At 43.8% G+C, this 19,471-nt stretch overlaps 1 protein-coding gene across 1 annotated transcript; it reads left to right on the top strand.

Moving 5' to 3' along the window:
- The first annotated feature begins 655 nt into the window (after positions 1 to 655).
- On the top strand, positions 656 to 15,830 carry LOC115320921. The gene is made up of 5 exons (XM_040205479.1): positions 656 to 772; positions 8,490 to 8,568; positions 10,207 to 10,298; positions 12,684 to 12,782; positions 15,735 to 15,830. The coding sequence occupies exons 1-5, from the start codon at positions 656 to 658 to the stop codon at positions 15,828 to 15,830; spliced, it is 483 nt and encodes a 160-aa protein (XP_040061413.1).
- The last annotated feature ends 3,641 nt before the right edge of the window (positions 15,831 to 19,471 follow it).

Below are 19,471 nucleotides of genomic sequence, written 5' to 3'. Positions count from 1 at the left end.
CCCGCCATCTGGTGGCTAGCGATTTAACCTTCTTTCACGCTACGCGATAAACAGCGGCTTCGAGTTTGTTCTTTCGAGGGCGGCTTTTGGTTTCGCGGATTGAGTTTGCCCTTCTCCGTGATGTGCGGTTGACGAAGGAATTGTGACTCGAGGAACACCAAAGGTAAGACGCAAAGTGCGCGAAGTAACTGGGTATCGGTTGTCTCCGTTTAACATCACAGTGCTGTCGACGAGAAGACTGAGTAAATGCTTTCGAAACGCAAGTTTCTGTACCTGTGGGGGGAATCTGGCTTCGGAAATAAACACAGTTCGCGGAAAGCTCGTGTTATGCTTTTATTAGCTGCTTCTCACGTCCCGTACAAGAGACGTAGCGTCCTCGTCAAGCCTTATTGGGCTCGATTTGCTCGATTCGGGGCCGCCATATTGAGATGCAAGCGACGGAGGAACTTTGCTCCCCTGCTTCGGGGACGAAAGTTTCTCCCTTTCTAAAGGAACATAGGTTACAAGACCGTTCCTCCCCTAAGGGAGGACTATCCATACCCTTTTTTCTAAGAGTGTACTGGAGTATCGGAGCACAACGAGACAAGAACTCAATGCCATCCCTCCCCAGCTACTTATTAGAAAAGGAACCCGAAGCACTCTCTTTCCCACGACCATGCGGCTACTTCCACAAATCAACTACAAGCGCCAAAAACAAGCACTGAGGAACATAATGGTAAACAATTACAATGAAAAAGAGGAAGATCTACCTCCACTACTCCAAGGAGACTCTGTGAGAGTCCAACCCACAGGAAAACGCACACGGGGCAAAAATTAGTCGTGCAGAGGGCAAAGAACAGATCGTATGATGTTGAAACGAATAGAAATGTATGTACTTCGGCGAATGAGAGCCGTCATGCAAGGTGCTAGTCCCAACGTGGAGTGGTCAAGAAGAAAACGAGGTGGACAACGACCAGGCCGAAAGCCATCATCAGGAAGAAGGCCCAGCAGGAGACAGCTGTGTCTGCAAAATGTCTTCTGAAGGCAAATTCAAAGGGTCCAAGCAGCCTAAATATCCGACGAGTTCGTGAAGGCCCAGTACCAAACTACCGTATTTACTCGGGTAATAGCGGCACTATTTATGAACAAGACCCTTGTGTCTACTTTCCCGCAAAGCACATATATAGCCAATCATCACGTTGCACAGAAATGACATGGCGAATAACTAGATCAGGAACACGAGTCTCCATACAAATGCAACCTTCCGTTATTTCTGTCCTGTAAACAGCTGGAATCACGCTGTCGATCGTGACAATTGGCGATCCGCGTGCTCCGCGGAGAAGCGAGCCCTAAGATTTTCTCCATAAACAGTGCGGCTATTACTCGAGTAAATACGGTATCTGAAGGGCTATGTACCTTAAAAAAACTGATAATCCCACAATGCCGAAAGAAGGGGGATGTTACACTATGCTATTGCAGGTGTTTCAGTTGGCCCCCGGGCTGCCGGTTGCGGCAGCGCGGTTACGAAAGCCCCCGCAATAAACATGGCTGACCAGCACACATGTGGTCACTTGGGAGAGTAGAAAAACAATGAGGAAGTCGCTGAGCTTAAAAATATCCGGCGTCTTGCATTGATATGCAGCGCTTGAACTGTGGGAGCCGCTGCAGAACACCTGCGAGAGATTTGCAGAACGCAACTTTAGTGCCTGTCCTTTCTATCCAAACGAAATAACAGTTGACAAAAGTTGATTTTTGTTATATTAATATTGTTCCTTTTCGAAGTACAATAAGAGAGTACGTAACGACAACACAATGGAAGCGAGAAAGTTGCGCAGTAAACAGCGTACAATAGCTTGAGTATCTTATGCTAGCGAGCGAACAATCAGCGAGGTCTAGTACATAGTTTCCCTTCAAGATGCGAAAACGGGTGCTGTTCTTCTATAGAACAGTACATTTTCCTTTGAGAAGGTATTTTTATATTTTCAGAACATGTATTTCAATATAATATAAGACAAACTAAGAAAGACACAATGCACGCAACAACGCCATGCGCTACCCTGCATTTACGTTAGTGCTTACGACACTTCATGTTTGCCAGCTACTACTTTATGTTTTTGCACCGCAGTTGTTTTTGCTATAATCATTGCTCATGTTTTTTGCGCTTCACCTGAACGCTTAAACGATGAATGTAGTAATTTGAGCAGCAACACACGCTTTTGTCGTGTTCGTGCGCTAAGCGCGTTGAATGTTTTCTCAATGCGAATCGTCAATAACAGGCGTCGTCCACGTTTTTTGCTGCCGCTGGCCAAGTCGCCACAAAACGGGAATGGAGCAGAACGGACGGAGAAACGGGAAGAAAGGGGGGGGTCACCTTAAGAAAATAAAGGATGAAAAAGTGTCGTACACTCATAGTGATGTGCAACTATTTTCTTTGATACAGGCACACGTAACGTTAGATTTCTCGAGTCCTTCTTAGTAAAATTTGTGGTGTTTAATAATGCTTGCCAAGATGCGAACAATCACATTAATACTGAACTGAAAGTCGTAAAACATTATAAAAGTTTTGGCGTCACTCTCAAAACCCACGTGTGGCTTCACGGTTTTCATCTTGAACACACATGTTCGCAGATATATACGTGCTGTAGTGAAATGAAGTTCACTGCGAGATTTCCTAGACTTGAAAATTTTAGTTCAAGGACGTGAGCGGTTCGTTTTTAATCTTTCCTCGTGTTTATTTGTAGCCCGAGTGTAAAAGATACAGAGGACAGAATGAAATTGTTTAGTCAGTCTCACCCTAGCTCACTCCCAAACTTTTACGGTCAAATATTTGATAGGCCGAGTGTAGACGATGAGCCGAGCGCGGTTTCGCCGACTCCTTCGCCCTCGCGCAAACCAGTTTTCACGCCGACGCATCGTCGCTCGCTGCTGCGGCTGTCGACGCTCGCTGCTGCTTTCTGGACGTTTGTTGTTCCTTTTTACCTCTTGCACAAGTTCACCGATTAAACCTTTTTTTCAGTTCATTATTTATCGTCAACCTGCAAGTGGTTTCTTTGGATGCGGTAAATCTCAGGGCAATATTAAAATGCAACTGTTCTTGCTTGCCTTGATGTGTTTTATAAATCCCAGCCTGTTGTTAGTTCTTCGTGTAAAAAGTATAAATATGTAGAGTGAAAAATCCAATGGCACACAGATATTTTAGAATTTGAAACATGCGCCTAAGCAACGACCACGGCGTCTATAGGAGGTTTCCGTGATAGCACATTCGACACCCTAGAAAAATGATGATAGTTAGGGATCGGTTACACAAGGACGCGCGCTTGAGAAACACCTAACTTTGCAAAAAGGTTGGCAATTGTATGGGTCTCACTTGGGCGTTTTGTGTCTGCTCGGTTTTGCTCCAAGGTGTTAGTTATTGTTAGAGCACAATCATTTTGCATTCATATGACTTATTTTTATGTCTCCCCACATGACATTTAAGGTGCAGGACTTCATCAAAAATTTCACTTATGACTTCAACCAAAGTTGCCGTTATAATTACAATTATGGCGGCTTCCCGCATACATGGAAGGCTTGAGATTGTTCTTTTTTGAAATATGAAGTGAACATAAGGACGGCAGAGGGGTAGACAAATTTCTACTCATTTCAGCAATAAACTTCTCTTTGTTACGTTCGTACGAAATCCAGAATGGAGGTCATCCTGGACCTATCTTTAATATTCAGATGTCGTGCTTCGTGCTCGATTGTTTTCCTCGCTAGGCGCTATAACTTTGGTTGTGATAATGCCAGCTAGTCTTCTTTCTGGATTGAAATAGATCGTCTGTTTGAAATAAATCGTTTCAGAAAAAATGAGTCAGTGTTCTCAACGCCATTTAAATCTATAAAAACACATTTATAACGCGTAACTATGTGTCGAAATAGTACGCGAAAATTAAATTTCAACGATGATGACGGCACATCGCGGAAATTCGATTGCTACGAGTGAACGCTGGCGAACCATGTTGCTGGTGTTGAGGAGTCAAGTTGCTGAGAAAAATTGCCACGTGTGAAGGACTTTTTTTTTTCTTCTTTTGCGTGTTATGAGTTTAACCGTGAAAGAAAACGCACATAGACGTCGATTGCCGTGACATTATCAGCGCCGCTCAAGTGTCTCTATTCCATCGTAGCTTTGGCATGCGGTCGGACTTAAAGTGAGACGGAGCAGAAGGCTGATTGCATTGATTATTCGGGAACTACGACCGATTGCCACGAATTCAGTCGAAACTAAAAGCGGAAACTCAAAACCCCCAAATACGGCCCACTATGCCGAGGTGTTTGTTGCGGTCGGTTTGCCTCGCTGCATACCCGACCCGCAGGAATAACACGGAGCCAACGGTTTGAACAACAAGAAACTACATATAATTGGACATGGACGAGACAATGAAGAATACTAATAGAAAACCAACGAGCAGCGGCGGCGCTTGAGTCCAGCCAGCGGCTGCCTGTGCGCCGCGTCTGATCCGCCTTATCAAGGCGGCGTACGGGATGTGCGCGTGGCCGGCTTGGTTCCGCCGTGACGCGGGAAAGTTCGCCACCTTTGCCCCGCAGTCGGGCAACTGAGCTGGGGAGCCGCCAGGGTGCCCACAGTAGACAGCGTACAGAAAGAAATTTTCCTTCGTTTTGGTTTTTCGTAATATACTCTGTCGGGAAGCGGGTATCTCTTTGCGCTTGCCCTCATCTTGGCGCTTACCCAACGAACGAAATAGGCAAAGAATATGCCGGCAATCAAATGACGGTATTGCCGGATATCCGCGAATATCCTCGGATATGCACGCCTCTAAATATAAGACGTAACCGAAACCAAAACTAACCTCCAACTTTACTGGCTCGCCATCTTGTTGTGACGTCAGATGTTGTGTAAGCATCAGCCCACGGCCAGCTTCAGCCTGTTTCGTCCGACGTCAGAAGCAATCAGAAGGCAGTCGGGATTTTCCGTGCGAAATAGTGAACTACGATTCATCAAGCATTGGCGAGGAAATGTTTTAGAACTTCCAGCACGAGATTTCAGACGATTTGCTTCTCGCATTCGATCCGCCTGCATCGCCTTCCGGGGAACCTTCCCTGAGGCCCCCTTGAAGTCTACATGTCGGCGCACTCGCAATCCGGCTACATGTATAGACCCAGATGCCACGTCGAAGAAGAATGGCATGGAAGGTTTTATTTGCTAGCGAGGTGGGAACCGTTTTCTAGCACGACGCGAACTCTAGGACTCAGCATTCGTGCCAGACTGCTCGGCCCCCCTTCCTTCGCAGAGACCTCTCGGTCGGACACCAATAGGATATCACTCTCTTGTATTCCTTCGTGGTGTTTGTGCACCCCACAGGCCGTCACGGATTCCCCCCTCCCCCTCCATCGCATGCCGCGAACAGCCTAATCCAGAACCATACTCACAGAACCACACACGTTCACTATCACTGCAACGCACAACGCCATGGAGTAGGCGTCGTCTGCTCTTGGATGCAACATTTGACGTCAAGGGCGCCCCTGCTCGTTTTTGCCAGTTAGAGCGGCAGAAAGTGATTCGAAGGTGTACACGCACTTTAAAAATCATTTTCTCTAAATAATATATATATATGCGTATACTTTTATTTTTATCCAATATTTCGTAGACAGAATCACGGGTGTATATTTGATAAGCAGTGAAAATTTGATAGAAACCAATGAATATCAATATTTCGCCGGAGCTCCCCTTTAAGAACTTGCATATATACTAAGTCGTTCTTGGGTGCATGAACAAGGCGGCTCAACTTTGTAGTCGTGAAGATTTGCCCACTACGCCTTTGGCAGATTTTTTATTTCTTTGACAAAAGAGTGAAAGTAAGCAATTATGGCGACCCCGCGACTCTAACTTCCCACAGAAATTGAGTTATTTATTATGCACAAATGGAAGCTCGAGGAAATTTTAGATCCGCTGAAAGAAGGCTAACATATGATTTGCAATCGCTTAAAATCAAAACAGTCTGCCAAACGGCTATTTTTCTTTTTTTTTTTAAGTAGACGACTAAGAAGATTGGGAATTTTAGGGGGAAACCGCTAAACAAGCAACACTGCTTAGACACTCTATAACCGCCACCAAAGGGCGCCATGGTACCTTCAAAGCTTCAGCGCAGGAGATCAGTTGCGACGCATTCTCTGTGCGTGATTGGTTTTGTTCGCTACAAAGAAACGCTTAAGAACGATTATCGCCGTGACGATGCACTTTCGGAGCTGCTTGGTTGGCTCTCTATAGGGTTGTAGCGCAGTCTCAAATTTAAACTCTTTATTTCTCTCCGTTTGGAGAGGGGAAACAGAGAAAAAAGCAACTCAGTTGTTGCTTGACGAGCCTCTGGCTCCCCAAAGCAGCGAAAGAGGACAGCATGTACATACAAATGTTTCTTTCACCATCACACTTATAGCACAAAAATAAACAACATTAGATGTGAGAAGGGGGAAAAGTAATCGATTTAGCCAAGTTTACAAATTCCAGGGGCACTCTCTCACAAACATGGAACGTACATTTTTTATGGTTTCATTCAAAACTTCTACATTCAACTCGCTCAGGCGATTTAAAAAACGAGGTACTATATATTTCAATGTCTGATTTCCGTAGTTTGTTCTGGAGTGCGGATCTAACCATGCGTCTGCAGACCTATACCTCCCTCATCCTAGGGTTGGAAATAGATATGAATATTTTTTCTTTTTGGCAAAAAAGATATTTTAAATGCAAGAAAAAGTTTATAATACTGATTAGGAATCTGTACAATATTCAATATAATAAATAATGGACTAGTATGACTATTATACTCAGCATTACATATGATACGAACCGCTTTTTTTTTTTTGTAGAGTCTGTGGTGGGACTCGAATTCAAACGGACTACACTGCGCTGCGTGATACGGCGTTCCCTCGAAGAGAACCTAGTGTCTTTCTGGCAATAACAAAACACTTCTCAAATCTCTGCAGAGTGTGCTCCGGTAGAAAATGCACACAGTGTAGAATATAAAGCTTTAGAAGCTCATAGAGCTCTTTAAAAAAAATACTCGAAGAACTAAACAAGGCGTAAGAAAGAGAATTACTCAAGTGCAAACCATCGGTAAAAGAAAAAAGAAATAAAAATATATTTTTATACGCAGATTGTTTACTGCATTTATTCTAAGGGCGAAACAATGCCCCCAATCCTAGTGTAAGGGCAATGTTTACAGGTGGAGTCTTAGTCTCCTCCCGCCTGCTTCCAAAGCTACCATTGGCGGGAAAATTCTCATGGAACCGCCCGTTGCGAGGAACACACCCACAAACTGGGATATAAATAAGGCAGCAAAATTTCCACACTTCAGACGAGCAATCGCCCCATCAAGTTCCTTGAAGCAAGAACGCATTACGTAAGTTCTCTTCGAAATTGCTACACTTTTGTATTAGTTTTTGCCGCAATGCAGTGCTGTTAGAGGCCCCACGAGTTCAATGTGTGCTCGTGAAATAGAATTCATAATACCGTACGTTTAAATACCAGTCTGTTGTAGGTAGATATTTTCAGCTACGTTTTAATGCTGTTCCTGCCATTTTGGGTAATATTTGCTTCCATCAATATATATATAAAACCAATTTTGTCTCTAAATCAGTCTTGGGTAAGTTACTTTCAAAATGTAATTCGTTACAGTTACAGTTACGTTCAGAAAAAAAGTAGCGAAGTTACCGTAATGGAGCTTAATTTCAATGGTGTGTCTCGCAGTTGTAAGTGGCAACGGTGACAACACGACTCCATGTTTTTCTTGTATTTGCTCTGGAAAATGCCTGTGCAAAGCGTTCGTGTTCTCGGCGGTCTGGAAATCACTACAATTCATCGTTCATCATGGCCAGTACTTGATGAAATTTACGGGAGACGTGTTTTTCACTCCTCTTATTATCGAATTGTTCTTCGCTTGCCGGCGAATTGAGTAGACGTTCTGGAATATAGATGATCGCGACGGTTTTCGCCGGCGCATGGAGGGCACCTGTGTTCTCAAGTTCGAAGTCTCCTGTTGAAAAGTTAGCGTCGAGTTCGGACCTGAACGTAGCGCTGTGCTAAGGTAAGCCAAGCTTAGAAACTAAGGCTGGCTGCTACACAGAAAGCCCATGCCTGTCTGGTCCCGTTCAATAAAAATGGCTATTGCGATGAGCTACTGCAACGCACAACGAGGAGGAAGGGTCTACTCTTGCGTACAACATTTGACGTCACAATAAACGCCGCCGCTGCTCAGTGCCGCCAGAAGAGGCGCAGTTAGAGATTGAGACGCGTAAACTTCAAAAAAAACTTTTGTCAAAAGAAAATGGTTTGTTCATTATATATTTCGCAACCTTATGTACGCCGAAGGTTTCATAAAAATATATGACCATTAATGTTTCGCAGAAACTCTCTTTTAAAAAAGTTACCTCTACATTCCGAGAAAAAGAATTGAGCTGTCGAGTTTCGCCACTATATTTATTTTATTGTTTCTCTTTTAGGAGGTGGTTCCCGTTAGACTGTGATTTTATATTGCAATATAATCAACATGCGGCTCGTACTTTTCGCCGTGGTGCTTATTCTACCTGCATTTCAAGGTAAGTCGTATAAAGATATCAATGTTTAGAAATTATAACATTTCTTCTGCTTTCTTTCTAAATATACTTTGCCAGCTTTCCTTCTTTAAGAAACACCCGTGATTGGATACCACCGGTGCTCTCTGAACGTCGTTTGGTATTGCAAACAATGCCAATGAACGTCAGGTGTCTGACGAGGCTGACCAAATAGAAGTCAGTGCTTCGCATGCCATTTAAAGGTGCTCTAAGGAGGTTTCTGAGATCGCCTAAATACGGCGATAACTCCCTGTGCGGGCTCTAAGCATCCTATAAATTCATAAATCAGAACGATGCGCAGCCGATTTTTCTATTGGCAAAGCAATAAAAAATCGAGGGCACAGAAGTTATCTCCGGCGGGGTGGAGTATTGTTCCGGCAGCAAGGACGATATGTGACCAATGAAAAGTTGAAATTTCGTTGAGATTGCAAACGCTGATAGTACAAAATATGTATGCATTTTTAGATGATAAAACCAAATAGGTGTAGTCGAAAAATTTTAGCTTTTCGCCAAGAGAGAACATATTATTGCAATATTCGCCTAAAAAAAAAAGGCGCACCATATTTTTTTTTTTTTTTTTTCGTGGTAGTGATGGTGTCCGGTCGTCAGCTCTCGAGCGAGTGCTCGCAGGTTCGAATCGTAGTGCGGACTGAATGGGCAACGAGGCGCGTGCATTGAAGATATCACTCCGCGATTCCGCCGGTCGGAGGTGCCAGGTCCACTGTCAGCTATTGGCTGACAGCGGTCCTGGTTTCGGAACATGCTCTTCCCATCGCCGGAGACCAACTCTGTGTGTCGCGATTTTTTATTTCACTTTTATTGGGAAATCGGACGCGTATAGTAATGATTGAGAAATTTCTAGGATTTTCACAACCAGCAGAGTGAGTTATTGCAATATTTAGGAGATTTCAGAAACTGCTTCACGTCACCTTCATGAGTCTCACACAGGCTACAGTGTTGAACTGATCATCTTTCGTCTAGACATGTGTTCAAGAAATTGGAGAATCTTGACATCGCAAATGAAGTGGTCGCGACTTGCCGGGTTAATGCGCTTTTGGAAGCTGTTGAGGGGATTAAGCAATCAGTTACTAAAAATTCAGCTATTGTGGAGTGCTAAAAATAACTGATGATGATGTTTATAGATAACGTCGGATGTTTTGTGCAGATGGCCCAATTTTTAAATCCCGTATTAAAATGCTTTGGTGGATAACTTAAAATGAATAATTTTACGAATAAAAATTATTGACAAAAGAACTTAATATCAAATTTTCATTAGGCGAACTTCTCCCTACAATCTTAGAAAGCTACCAGCATTTTACGCAATGCTAACGCATGGGCACAGTTCATGCTATGATAATGCAAATAATGCACAGGTGCAAGCCAACAGGGCAAAAATAATGATAGTAATTTCTGTAGATGGGGAACAAGGGGACAAGGGAAAAACACAAACCCCCAAACTGTGTTTTGGAGATTTGCTGTGTGTGGAGATTTGTGTTTGTCCTTTGTCCCCCTTGTTCCCCTTCTCCAAGGATTATTATTTTTGCTTGCACTTGCTCGGGTACGCGATTCTAAAACTCACAATAATATCCTTTTTTGGCTGCACCTTCATAACATTTTTTTTAGAAGGGTTTTTCTCTGAGGCCAATGATGGCTTTGACTGCTTCGGAGTTGTAATGGAGGGCGGAAGTATATTCTGCAAACTCAATGGATATAAAGTAAGTATTGCGAAGAATCAAATACAAATCAGATATTTTTTATATAATCCAAAGCAGCCTTCTAGATTTTTTATTTTTTTTGTTTAATGGAAAGACCTCTATTTTACGTGAAAACCAGTAACATTTTAGAAAACGCTCACAATGTTACCAAGGTAGTGACACATTTGATTCCGTTGCCCGTGGGACGCGGGCAACGGAATCAAATAAGCTTGTGTTTTACATTTAAAAATATCAAACGCGAGCTTGAATTGTGAGCGTCTGATATTTCATGAAGGAAGCAATTGACAAACCGCACTTTATTTTGAGGTTTTAATTAGTCGTTCTGTTGCCGTACAAACGCTGGAATATACCAGTGTGTAAAGAAATGCTCAGAATAAACGCATCAATGGAGAATGGCTCGCGTGCGCCTGGTTTTCCGCACTCTGGACGGCTCACTGACCGGGTCGTACCTATCAACGGCAGTGCGTGTGAATAGACGTACTGGCCAGCCTGAGCCACTGCATGCCAGGACTGTGAGGCATGGCCTGTCCGCGATCCCTGCAGGCGTACGTGAGCTTCTCTCTGTTCCGCTGAGGGAGCCCAAGCCTCTTCCGCGGGGCAGGGAGGAATCCCATGAGCTATGCAGACGACACGGCCAGCATCTGTTCACAAGTTGATGGCCCGTAAGAGGTTCGCTCAAGGGTCTTCGCGCGTGCTCCGTGTCACCCTGGGCGTGCCGAAGGCCGCGGTTGCGGGCTCGGCTGCGCGGGTGCACCACACACAGCGGGTTTGGGCTTGTGGTTGGGGCCTCCGCCGTGGTCTGCGTGGGGGTGGCGTGGGGCACAGCGAGGTTTCTTCCCCTCTGGGTTATGATTATTGGTTTTTTTATACATGTATACATGTTATCTTGTACTTACGACTACTGTTTGTTTATGTTTACACCTATTCAGCGGCGGGCTAGCAGGCGCACATGCGTAAGGGTACTAACCTTTCTGTCTAGCCTTGCACGCCGCTGAGTGGGCAAACTTTCTCGTGAAAAATAAAAATTATTATTATTATTATTATTATTATTATTATCGCCATGAGTGTGCGGGTGAAAAATTGAACATTTGTCGAAGAAACTCCCCCAGCAGAAACCTCTGACTGGCCAATAAGCATCAAAGAAAGCTAAACATAGTGACTTTACTCGAGGCTTGGGCAGCAACATCATGTTTAACATTTACCTTCGTCAGCTAACTTGCCCCGTCGTATTTTGTTCGAGAAAGCTCTCGTTGTCCACGCCCTCGCCAAGGCTAAAGTCTGATCCACACGATCGAAATCGAAAGTCCCACGAAAAGTTTTGCTGGATATTCCAACAGACTAGTTTTAAGCCGTGCCCTTTTAGTGGTTCACGCATAATACCATGCTCAAACCGATCAAGCTTCTGCTCGGACAGCATCATCAGTTTTCTTCAGTGTAAACGGTTATAAAAATTGAAAGATCGCAACCAGCTGCTTTGTAGACAGCTGGTTGCGGAAATTTACGCCGTGTGTAATTATCTCTACGACAGCCGAGTTGCTTGAAGTCATCGCATCTATAAACTACAGGTTGCAGCGACCAAGGTTTGTAGATAAACGTTGGTAGCGGCTACACTCTCGCATTCCCACCGATCACTCCGAACAGAAAGGCGCTAGTTTCGGTTTGAGGTCGGTAACTTTTCTACAACATAGATGGCGGCAGCATCAGTCTTCTGCACTCGGATCATTTGGCGAGTTCGTTCAAGTACAGTTCTCTGTGCAACACGCGGCGAGTGCGATGCATTCTGGGAGAGAACTCGAACGGTGCCAGTGCGTGTGAAACGAACTCGCTATCAGTTCCATTTGGGGAATCTCCGTCCGCCCGCAACCTGCTGTCCTTGAGGAGCTCCCTCTCTTCGCAGGACGCCGTGCTCCTCTGTTGCGGATGCCTAGAAAACCTGACGGGCTTCTCGTAAATCGGATACGCCTTAGGACTGGGCTTAGCCATGATTAATCTTGTCTTTATTTGTGAGGTTCCCACTGACTGTAGAAATAACGTTTGCGTTTTGTAAATGAAAGGCACGGCAAAAAAAAAAGAGCAATAGTCAGTTTTTAATTTATTTGGATTTCATTTTAAACTGTCATTGTACCCACCCCAAAGTTCTACAAAAATACAAAGCAGGCGGTCAAAAAAAAAAAAAATTCAGAAAATGTCGAGGAGAAAACGACAGGTGATTCAATGCCTTTATGTTGTGGGAGGGTTGCCGAGAAGGAAAGTGAGGATCGGGTTCCTTTTCCCTGCTTGAGGGCAGGTCTTTATAATCACCTTTTAAATTGTTTTGTTTGTTTACTCTTCATTGGGCATAGCTTTATTTTAATTCTGATTTGTGACATTATACCCGATCTACAGCAGGAAAGTCTTTCTTGGACTCCTTACGACTGCATGGTCGGATGCAATGGCCCGAAGGTGCGGTTGCCAGAGTCAGTTTGCCCCCAAGGTGGCTTTGGGGTAAGTCACGAGATAATGTTCTCGCTGCCTTCCCACTCTTTTCTTTTTATTTTGCGAATATTAATGACAGTTGCCCTCTTTTACAGATTTTTCAAAAAGTCATTTATCATTCAATTTTGCTTTACAAAAATCATGCCATAATTCTTCTGTTTAGACAAAACACAACTGGCACTTATTTTCTCTCTGTTTACCATCTGCAGAGCCAGTTCGCGAACCATTTTTTACATTTGCAAGACCATGCGTCTTACTATCGAATCCTCCTGAGGGAGGTAGTCAGTCATCCCTGTAATGCATATTCAGATAATCAGATATTTTCCTATATCCAGTGCACTGACGGCACATAGCACGAAACATTTTTAACGTGCAACAGCTGCATAACATTGTTGACAGTTGTTTTATAAAATGGAAAACGCCTCTTATACTTACACCTAACTTCTCATGATCAAGTCTACTAGTAAAGGGGCTGGAGGAAACAGAAAACTAACGATCCATCTAAAGTTCCTATAGCCTCCTAATGTTGCGTTTAGGCAAACAACCATCTTGACCATGACTGGTGGACATAAATGCGGAGGCAGTGGCCACGTGCAATACCGTCCGTCGTTCAGCCTGGGGATGAGGCACATTCCTGCTTAATATTTGCAACCGGTGCTCCCAGTAGCTTTTCTGCAAGAATTATTAAAATATCAAAATATAACTGCGAAAGCAGTAACTGCCCCATGGAACGAAGCCGGCGATATCTCATGTCTGTAGCTGCGAAAAACGACACCTAAATACCCTTTGGTTGAGCGAAACAACACCTAAATATCCATCGGCTGACCGAAACGGTACATAAAGTCCCATTAACTGCCAAGCGGACGCCGCCTCAGAAAAAACAAAAAACAAAGAAACACAAAGAAGAGCACAGCAACCCAGATGCGTCGTCACGGAAGCCGTGGTGCCGGCGGGGGTGCCGCGCCTGCGCAATGAGGGAGCGTGACGTCACTGCCGGAGCGCCGTGTGAAAAAGGAAGACGTGGCGCGCTGCTTGTAGGAATGCGCTCCGTGTATGCAAAAATTGTCCGAAAGCCGGAATTCATGATTAAAAACAAATACCCCCGACTTGCTTAACAATACCAACAATTTATCAGACGTTTCGTCTCCTATGCGGGAAGGAGGGATTGCTGGTAGCTAGTCGGGTGTCCCCAGGCCGCACTGATGATGTCTCCCGCATAGGAGACGAAACGTCTCATACATTGTTGGCATTGAGCTACGTGTAAGAATTCTTTCGCATTCCTACACGTCAGCAGTGTCAAATAAGTGTCTTCGTTCAATTTTTTTACATAATATTATAAGTAGTAAATGTGATTGTATATTTGTCAAAAATAGATGCAGGAATAACAGCAGGGGTATTAGCAGTGGTATCAACATTAGCAACAGTAGCAATTACGTACTAATATTGATATTTAAAATACCTTGGAACGATAGGGAAAAAAACTATATAGGGACAGAATACATAAAGTACATTTTTTACGAATGTGCTGTTCGTGTTCTGTTAGGGTCTTCATTCTCTCTCAAGACTTTACGCTACACCAACGCACTGACCTCCAAATGAACGACATTAGGTTGGGACGTTTTTCTTTTTACACAAACATACTGGCACTTGTGCTATCCTAGTATGCCTGCTCGCAACGCCACTGACCATGAAGCGTCTTTGCCGCTGTGTAAAGTCCATGATACGTGTGAACTTCTTCCAACTTCCCCTTCACCAAACATAATGACGGAGTAGCGGGTGTCGTAACGTTGTCGTAGTTGCGGGACTATTTGTAATGAATATATTCAAATGCAGCTCATATAGATTGCAGACGAGTACTGCGGGAGCAAACGGCTTGGCCTCGTGACAATCAATGCGTGAACAAGTATTCGGTTGGTGACGCCAGCCAAATCGCTGCAGCGACGCTAACAGCCGACTCCTAACCCTGTCTGCAGCTTAGCACGTGCGATGTGGTTGCCAACCCCAGTGCACGACTGTGATGAACGTTGGGCGGCATATAACTGGTTCAAGATCATCTGGCTGCCCATTCTGCCTTTAACTTGAGAATGTTAACGCCACTCCTTTCTCTGATTGTGTTGAAGCTGCCATTACGATATATAACTAGGGTTCCGTATTTTAGGATGAATAAAAAAAAATACGAAAAACATTCGCCGGTAAATGTCCCGTAAATTCGAATTTATCCGAAAAACTCAAAATTTTAAGGTCACAGCGACAAAAGAAACAAAAAAAGACGGAGTTTTACCGCTAAACTTTATAAGAGCACAAGGTCTGTGGTCCTGGGGAGATTTCACTTCAGTTTCCTTCGAAATTTGGAACTACTAACAAAAGGGGGATAGCTTTTTAGCATGTCGAGGTTCCTACGCCACAACGGGTCATGGTACCCGGTCATCATTTATTTTGTTTTTGAATTTTTAAGTTCTACGAGTAAAATAAACCTATAATTTAAAAAAAAGACCTGGGAATCTGACGAGAGTAAACTTCGATAAACTCCGAATCCTTTCCTAAAAATAAAGTCTGCAAAACACCCTCCTAGTTTCACGAGAACTAAACTCCGAAAACACGGAATCCTAATCATAATGTAACCCATGTATCGTAGGTTGAGACCGCCATAGAATAATGCAGCGCGATATTTAGTGAAAGCCCAGAAATAGTGGCACGGCTCCCGTGATAAAATATTCAAGGGACTAAATGTTTACCTCTTCGTTCGGGTAACTAAACGAAATATCCTCCCAAGCACCCAAATTTTATTTAAAAAAAAGTACATTTTAGTGCCTGTTTTGGGGTGAATATTTCATCACGTATTTTATTACACAATAAATGCAGTGCAATTGAAAAAAAAAACTAAAAACGACGATGTGTTTACACGCTGGTGTGTGCATTTTATTGTTATAAAACCAGCGTTAAAATTTTCTTTCTTTACAGGAATGCGATGCAAATGTGATGGCAAACCTCACAAATTGGACGGACGCCATGAAGATTAGAAAAAGGATAATTATGCGAAATTGGTGCCTTGGTTAAAATAAGACCTGAATTAAATAAAATGTGCCATGTGCCTTTCACCTGAATGTATTATTAGTAACAATGTATATCTCAATTTTAGTTCTTCATGATGTGATGTTCAGTAACTTCAAGCTGGACTGTATTGCGATAAAAGGGTTCCCTGTTACATCCTTGAAATATTTTTACTAGGGCATATATTTAAATCTGTATGAAGATCAAATATGTGAACGGCATTTGTTACTCAGTAATGAAATGGACTTAATATTTTCCATGATATTTTAATATCTTCCTGAGCTTAGACGTTGCCTTACATATGGTTTCAAAAATGAGCGTTCCTGGTTTAAGAAAAGAAACGAAGACAATTGTTATTTCAACTTGTCAAAGTGTCTACTTTAGTAATTTGGAACATGGCCTCAGTGTACCAAAAACAAGAAAAAAAAAAAGATAAAAAGTAATATAAAAATTTGGCTCGAAGTCCTAACTTGTGTCCTAGCTTTAAAATTATTCGTTGCCCTCAATATTTATATATTTATGTTTGACCACACAACAGTGTCTGAGATAAGGTGATAAGAAATACGCGCTGAAATAAATTTCTGGCATGTAGGGAGGGGAAGGCGTTCGAGTTTTCCGAAACCAATCTTTTTTTGATGAATTCAATTTCCAGCAAACTCACCGTTCATAATTAGACTGCGATGTGCACGGCATTATGTGGCTTGGAATGTGCACGTGCCGTGCACGTTTTACGCAACATTGTCTGAGATAAGGTGTTACGAAACACGCGCTGTATGGCATTTCTGGCATGTATGGCGGGGAGAGGCGTTCGATTTTCCCGAAAAAAGGTTTTCTCCGAGCAATTTCATTCCTAGGGAATTCACCTTGCATAATTAAACTGCGATGTGCACAGCATTATGTGGCTTAGATTGTGCACATGCCGTGCACGTTTCACGTAACAATGTCTGAGATAAGGTGTTACGAAACACGCGCTGTATTGCATTTTTGCAATGCATGGACGGGATCGGCGTTCGATTTTCCCGAAAACACTTTTTCTCTGGGCAATTTCATTCCTAGGGAATTCACCTTGCATAATTAAACTGCGATGTGCACGGCATTATGTGGCTTGGAATGTGCACGTGCCGTGCACGTTTCACGTAACAATGTCTGAGATAAGGTGTTTCGAAACACGCGCTGTATTGCATTTCTGCAATGCATGGACGGGAACGGCGTTCGATTTTCCCGAAAACACTTTTTCTCTGGGCAATTTCATTCCTAGGGAATTCACCTTGCATAATTAAACTGCGATGTGCACGGCATTATGTGGCTTGGAATGTGCACGTGCCGTGCACGTTTCACGCAACAATGTCTGAGATAAGGTGCTACGAAACACGCGCAGTATTGCATTTCTGGCACGTATGGAGGGGAGACACGTTAGATTTTCCCGCCCGAAAACAGTTGTTCTCTAAGCAATTTCATTCTTAGGGAATACACCTTGCATAATTAGACTGCGATGTGCACGGCATTATGTGGCTTAGATTGTGCACATGCCGTGCACGTTTCACGTAACAATGTCTGAGATAAGGTGTTACGAAACACGCGCTGTATTGCATTTCTGCAATGCATGGAGGCGAATGGCGTTCGATTTTCCCGAAAACAGTTGTTCTCTGAGCAATTTCATTCCTAATTTACCTTTCATAATTAGACTGTGATGTGCACGGCGATATGCGGCTTGGAATGTGTACATGCCGTGTACGTTTTACGCAACAGTTCAAGAAGATTTTATGCGAAAGAAAGCTGGGTAAAAGCATAAACTCCTAAGCTTAATGCGCTTCTTATGCAGAAGACCAGCGATATCTGCCGCGCAAGCAAGAGGCCATAATTGCTTCTCTAAAAGGAATGTTGAAAGAAGCACCGACCGAGCAGTTTGCTAAGACTGGTGGTATCCTACGCGCCATGGAATTGGGAAACACGCGCCTTCTGTTCGAAATTGCGTTGAGGGTGTTTTCAGTGCTTGAGGACTCAAACACATACCTGCAAGGACGTTCGTCAACAGTTCATAGAATGGTCCAGGTGCTGGAATCTCCCAAGCGCAGTTGCGCCATCTTCGGTCTGAAGAAATGTTCGATGGCCTGCTTGAACAGGTCGCCAAAGCTGCTGAGGATGGCAGTGTACATGCAGAAGAACCCCAAAGATCCAGACGGTGCCCCGCCAGGTACGAGAAAGGGAGCACCACCTTCCAGTTGAATTGAAAACCTATTTTCGGCGTGCAATTTTTCCATAGTTGATGCAGCACTGTCGGAACATGCATGAGTAGACACGACAGTACTTCAAGGATGTAGAGAGTGTCCTCAGGGTAATCCTGGTAATGCCAGTCTCCTCCAGTGAGGTGGAACGATCGTTCAGTGCCATGGAAAGGTAAAAGACATGGCTGCGGAGTACCATGGGTGAAACAGGCCTAAGCTGCATGGCGCTGGCACATCTTCATGAAAACGTTGTAGACCGCATGAAGTTGTCGCAGCTGATGGGCGGTTTTGTCGGCGCATGCAAGAACCGCGCTCTCGTTTTTGGACCCCCTCTAGAGTTCTAAACTAGGAAACTTAGGGACCTATTACGAATCCGTATTTCAGAGTATATTGGGTTGCCATTACACGTGTTAATCGCAAGCAATATTAACAAGAACATATATGTTCACGCGCTGCTGTTTTGTCAAGATTTTGTTTTGTTTTGTTTTGCATACAGTTTTAATTTCGAGTGAAATCGTGCCATTCCTCCTGCGTTTAATTTCTTGCTACCATTGCTGCCAAAAGACTGCATGGCCCTGCCATGCACTTCTGCCTGTGGCCATGCCATCTGAGACATTTCTGACAGTTCTGTCTCAAATAAAGGTATAAACAAGCAAAATTTAGCAGACAAGTTTCTTTTCTTTGTTACACGGTTTTTGTACGTTTGCCTTGGTTCTGGTGCGTAGACGTCAACGTTTTTTTTTTTCTTAATATAATTTGAGCTCCTAACTTTTTTCGAGCAAATTAATTCGTTTGCGCACTGTAAATCGTTAACAATATTATATTAATGCTAGATGTGAGCATCCGTGCATGTTTTTTGTTTGTTTTAGTGTACAGTTTTGATTTTTGTGTAAAATAAAATCTATATTTTCAATAATCAAGATGGCTGCCATGGCAAAGTTCGTGACCCCCCCCCCCCCCCCCCCCCTGATATTTTCCTAGATTTACACCACTGCTCAGCTGACCACCCGTTATGGCGGGCAACACGTTCATATTGTTGTAGCCAATGCTCGATGTCCTCGCGTATCTTCCCGTGGAAAGACGTCGGAGTCCGGGATGCGTCAGGTAGGTATAGGACGGCGGCAGCGACCGGGGTCTCCAACGACTGGTTGTCCATCTTTGGTCTCGTTGGCTGCTTGGTCTTGGATGACAAAAGTCTGAATTCCGGGGTAGGACTTGGCTGCCGGCTTCCTCGGGTCTTGGTAGTCCTTGCGGATGATCCTCTTGAACCGTTGATTGGGCTTGCGCTGCGAAGCCTCGGAGGGGTACGCTTCATCGGTAGCTGAACCCCGCACCTCCACCAAAATGTCACCAATTATCTATGTACGGATTCGTAATAGGTCCCTAAGTTTCCTAGTTTAGAACCCTAGAGGGGGTCCAAAA

The sequence above is a fragment of the Ixodes scapularis genome, unplaced genomic scaffold (genome assembly GCF_016920785.2).
Source record: "Ixodes scapularis isolate PalLabHiFi unplaced genomic scaffold, ASM1692078v2 ptg000312l_1___fragment_3__unscaffolded, whole genome shotgun sequence".
Classification (NCBI taxonomy): Eukaryota; Metazoa; Arthropoda; class Arachnida; order Ixodida; family Ixodidae; genus Ixodes; species Ixodes scapularis.
The sequence above is the reverse complement of the archived record's forward strand: the minus strand, read 5'-3'. Positions and strand labels throughout refer to the sequence as shown.

What these genes read in the sequence shown, in the direction of transcription:
- LOC115320921 (XM_040205479.1), top strand. Translation starts at nt 656, where the DNA reads ATGCGGCTACTTCCACAAATCAACTACAAGCGCCAAAAACAAGCACTG. An exon ending in TATTCTACCTGCATTTCAAG is followed by an intron (nt 8,569 to 10,206) that starts GTAAGTCGTATA and finishes CATTTTTTTTAG; the next exon opens with AAGGGTTTTTCTCTGAGGCC. An exon ending in GCCCCCAAGGTGGCTTTGGG is followed by an intron (nt 12,783 to 15,734) that starts GTAAGTCACGAG and finishes CTTTCTTTACAG; the next exon opens with GAATGCGATGCAAATGTGAT.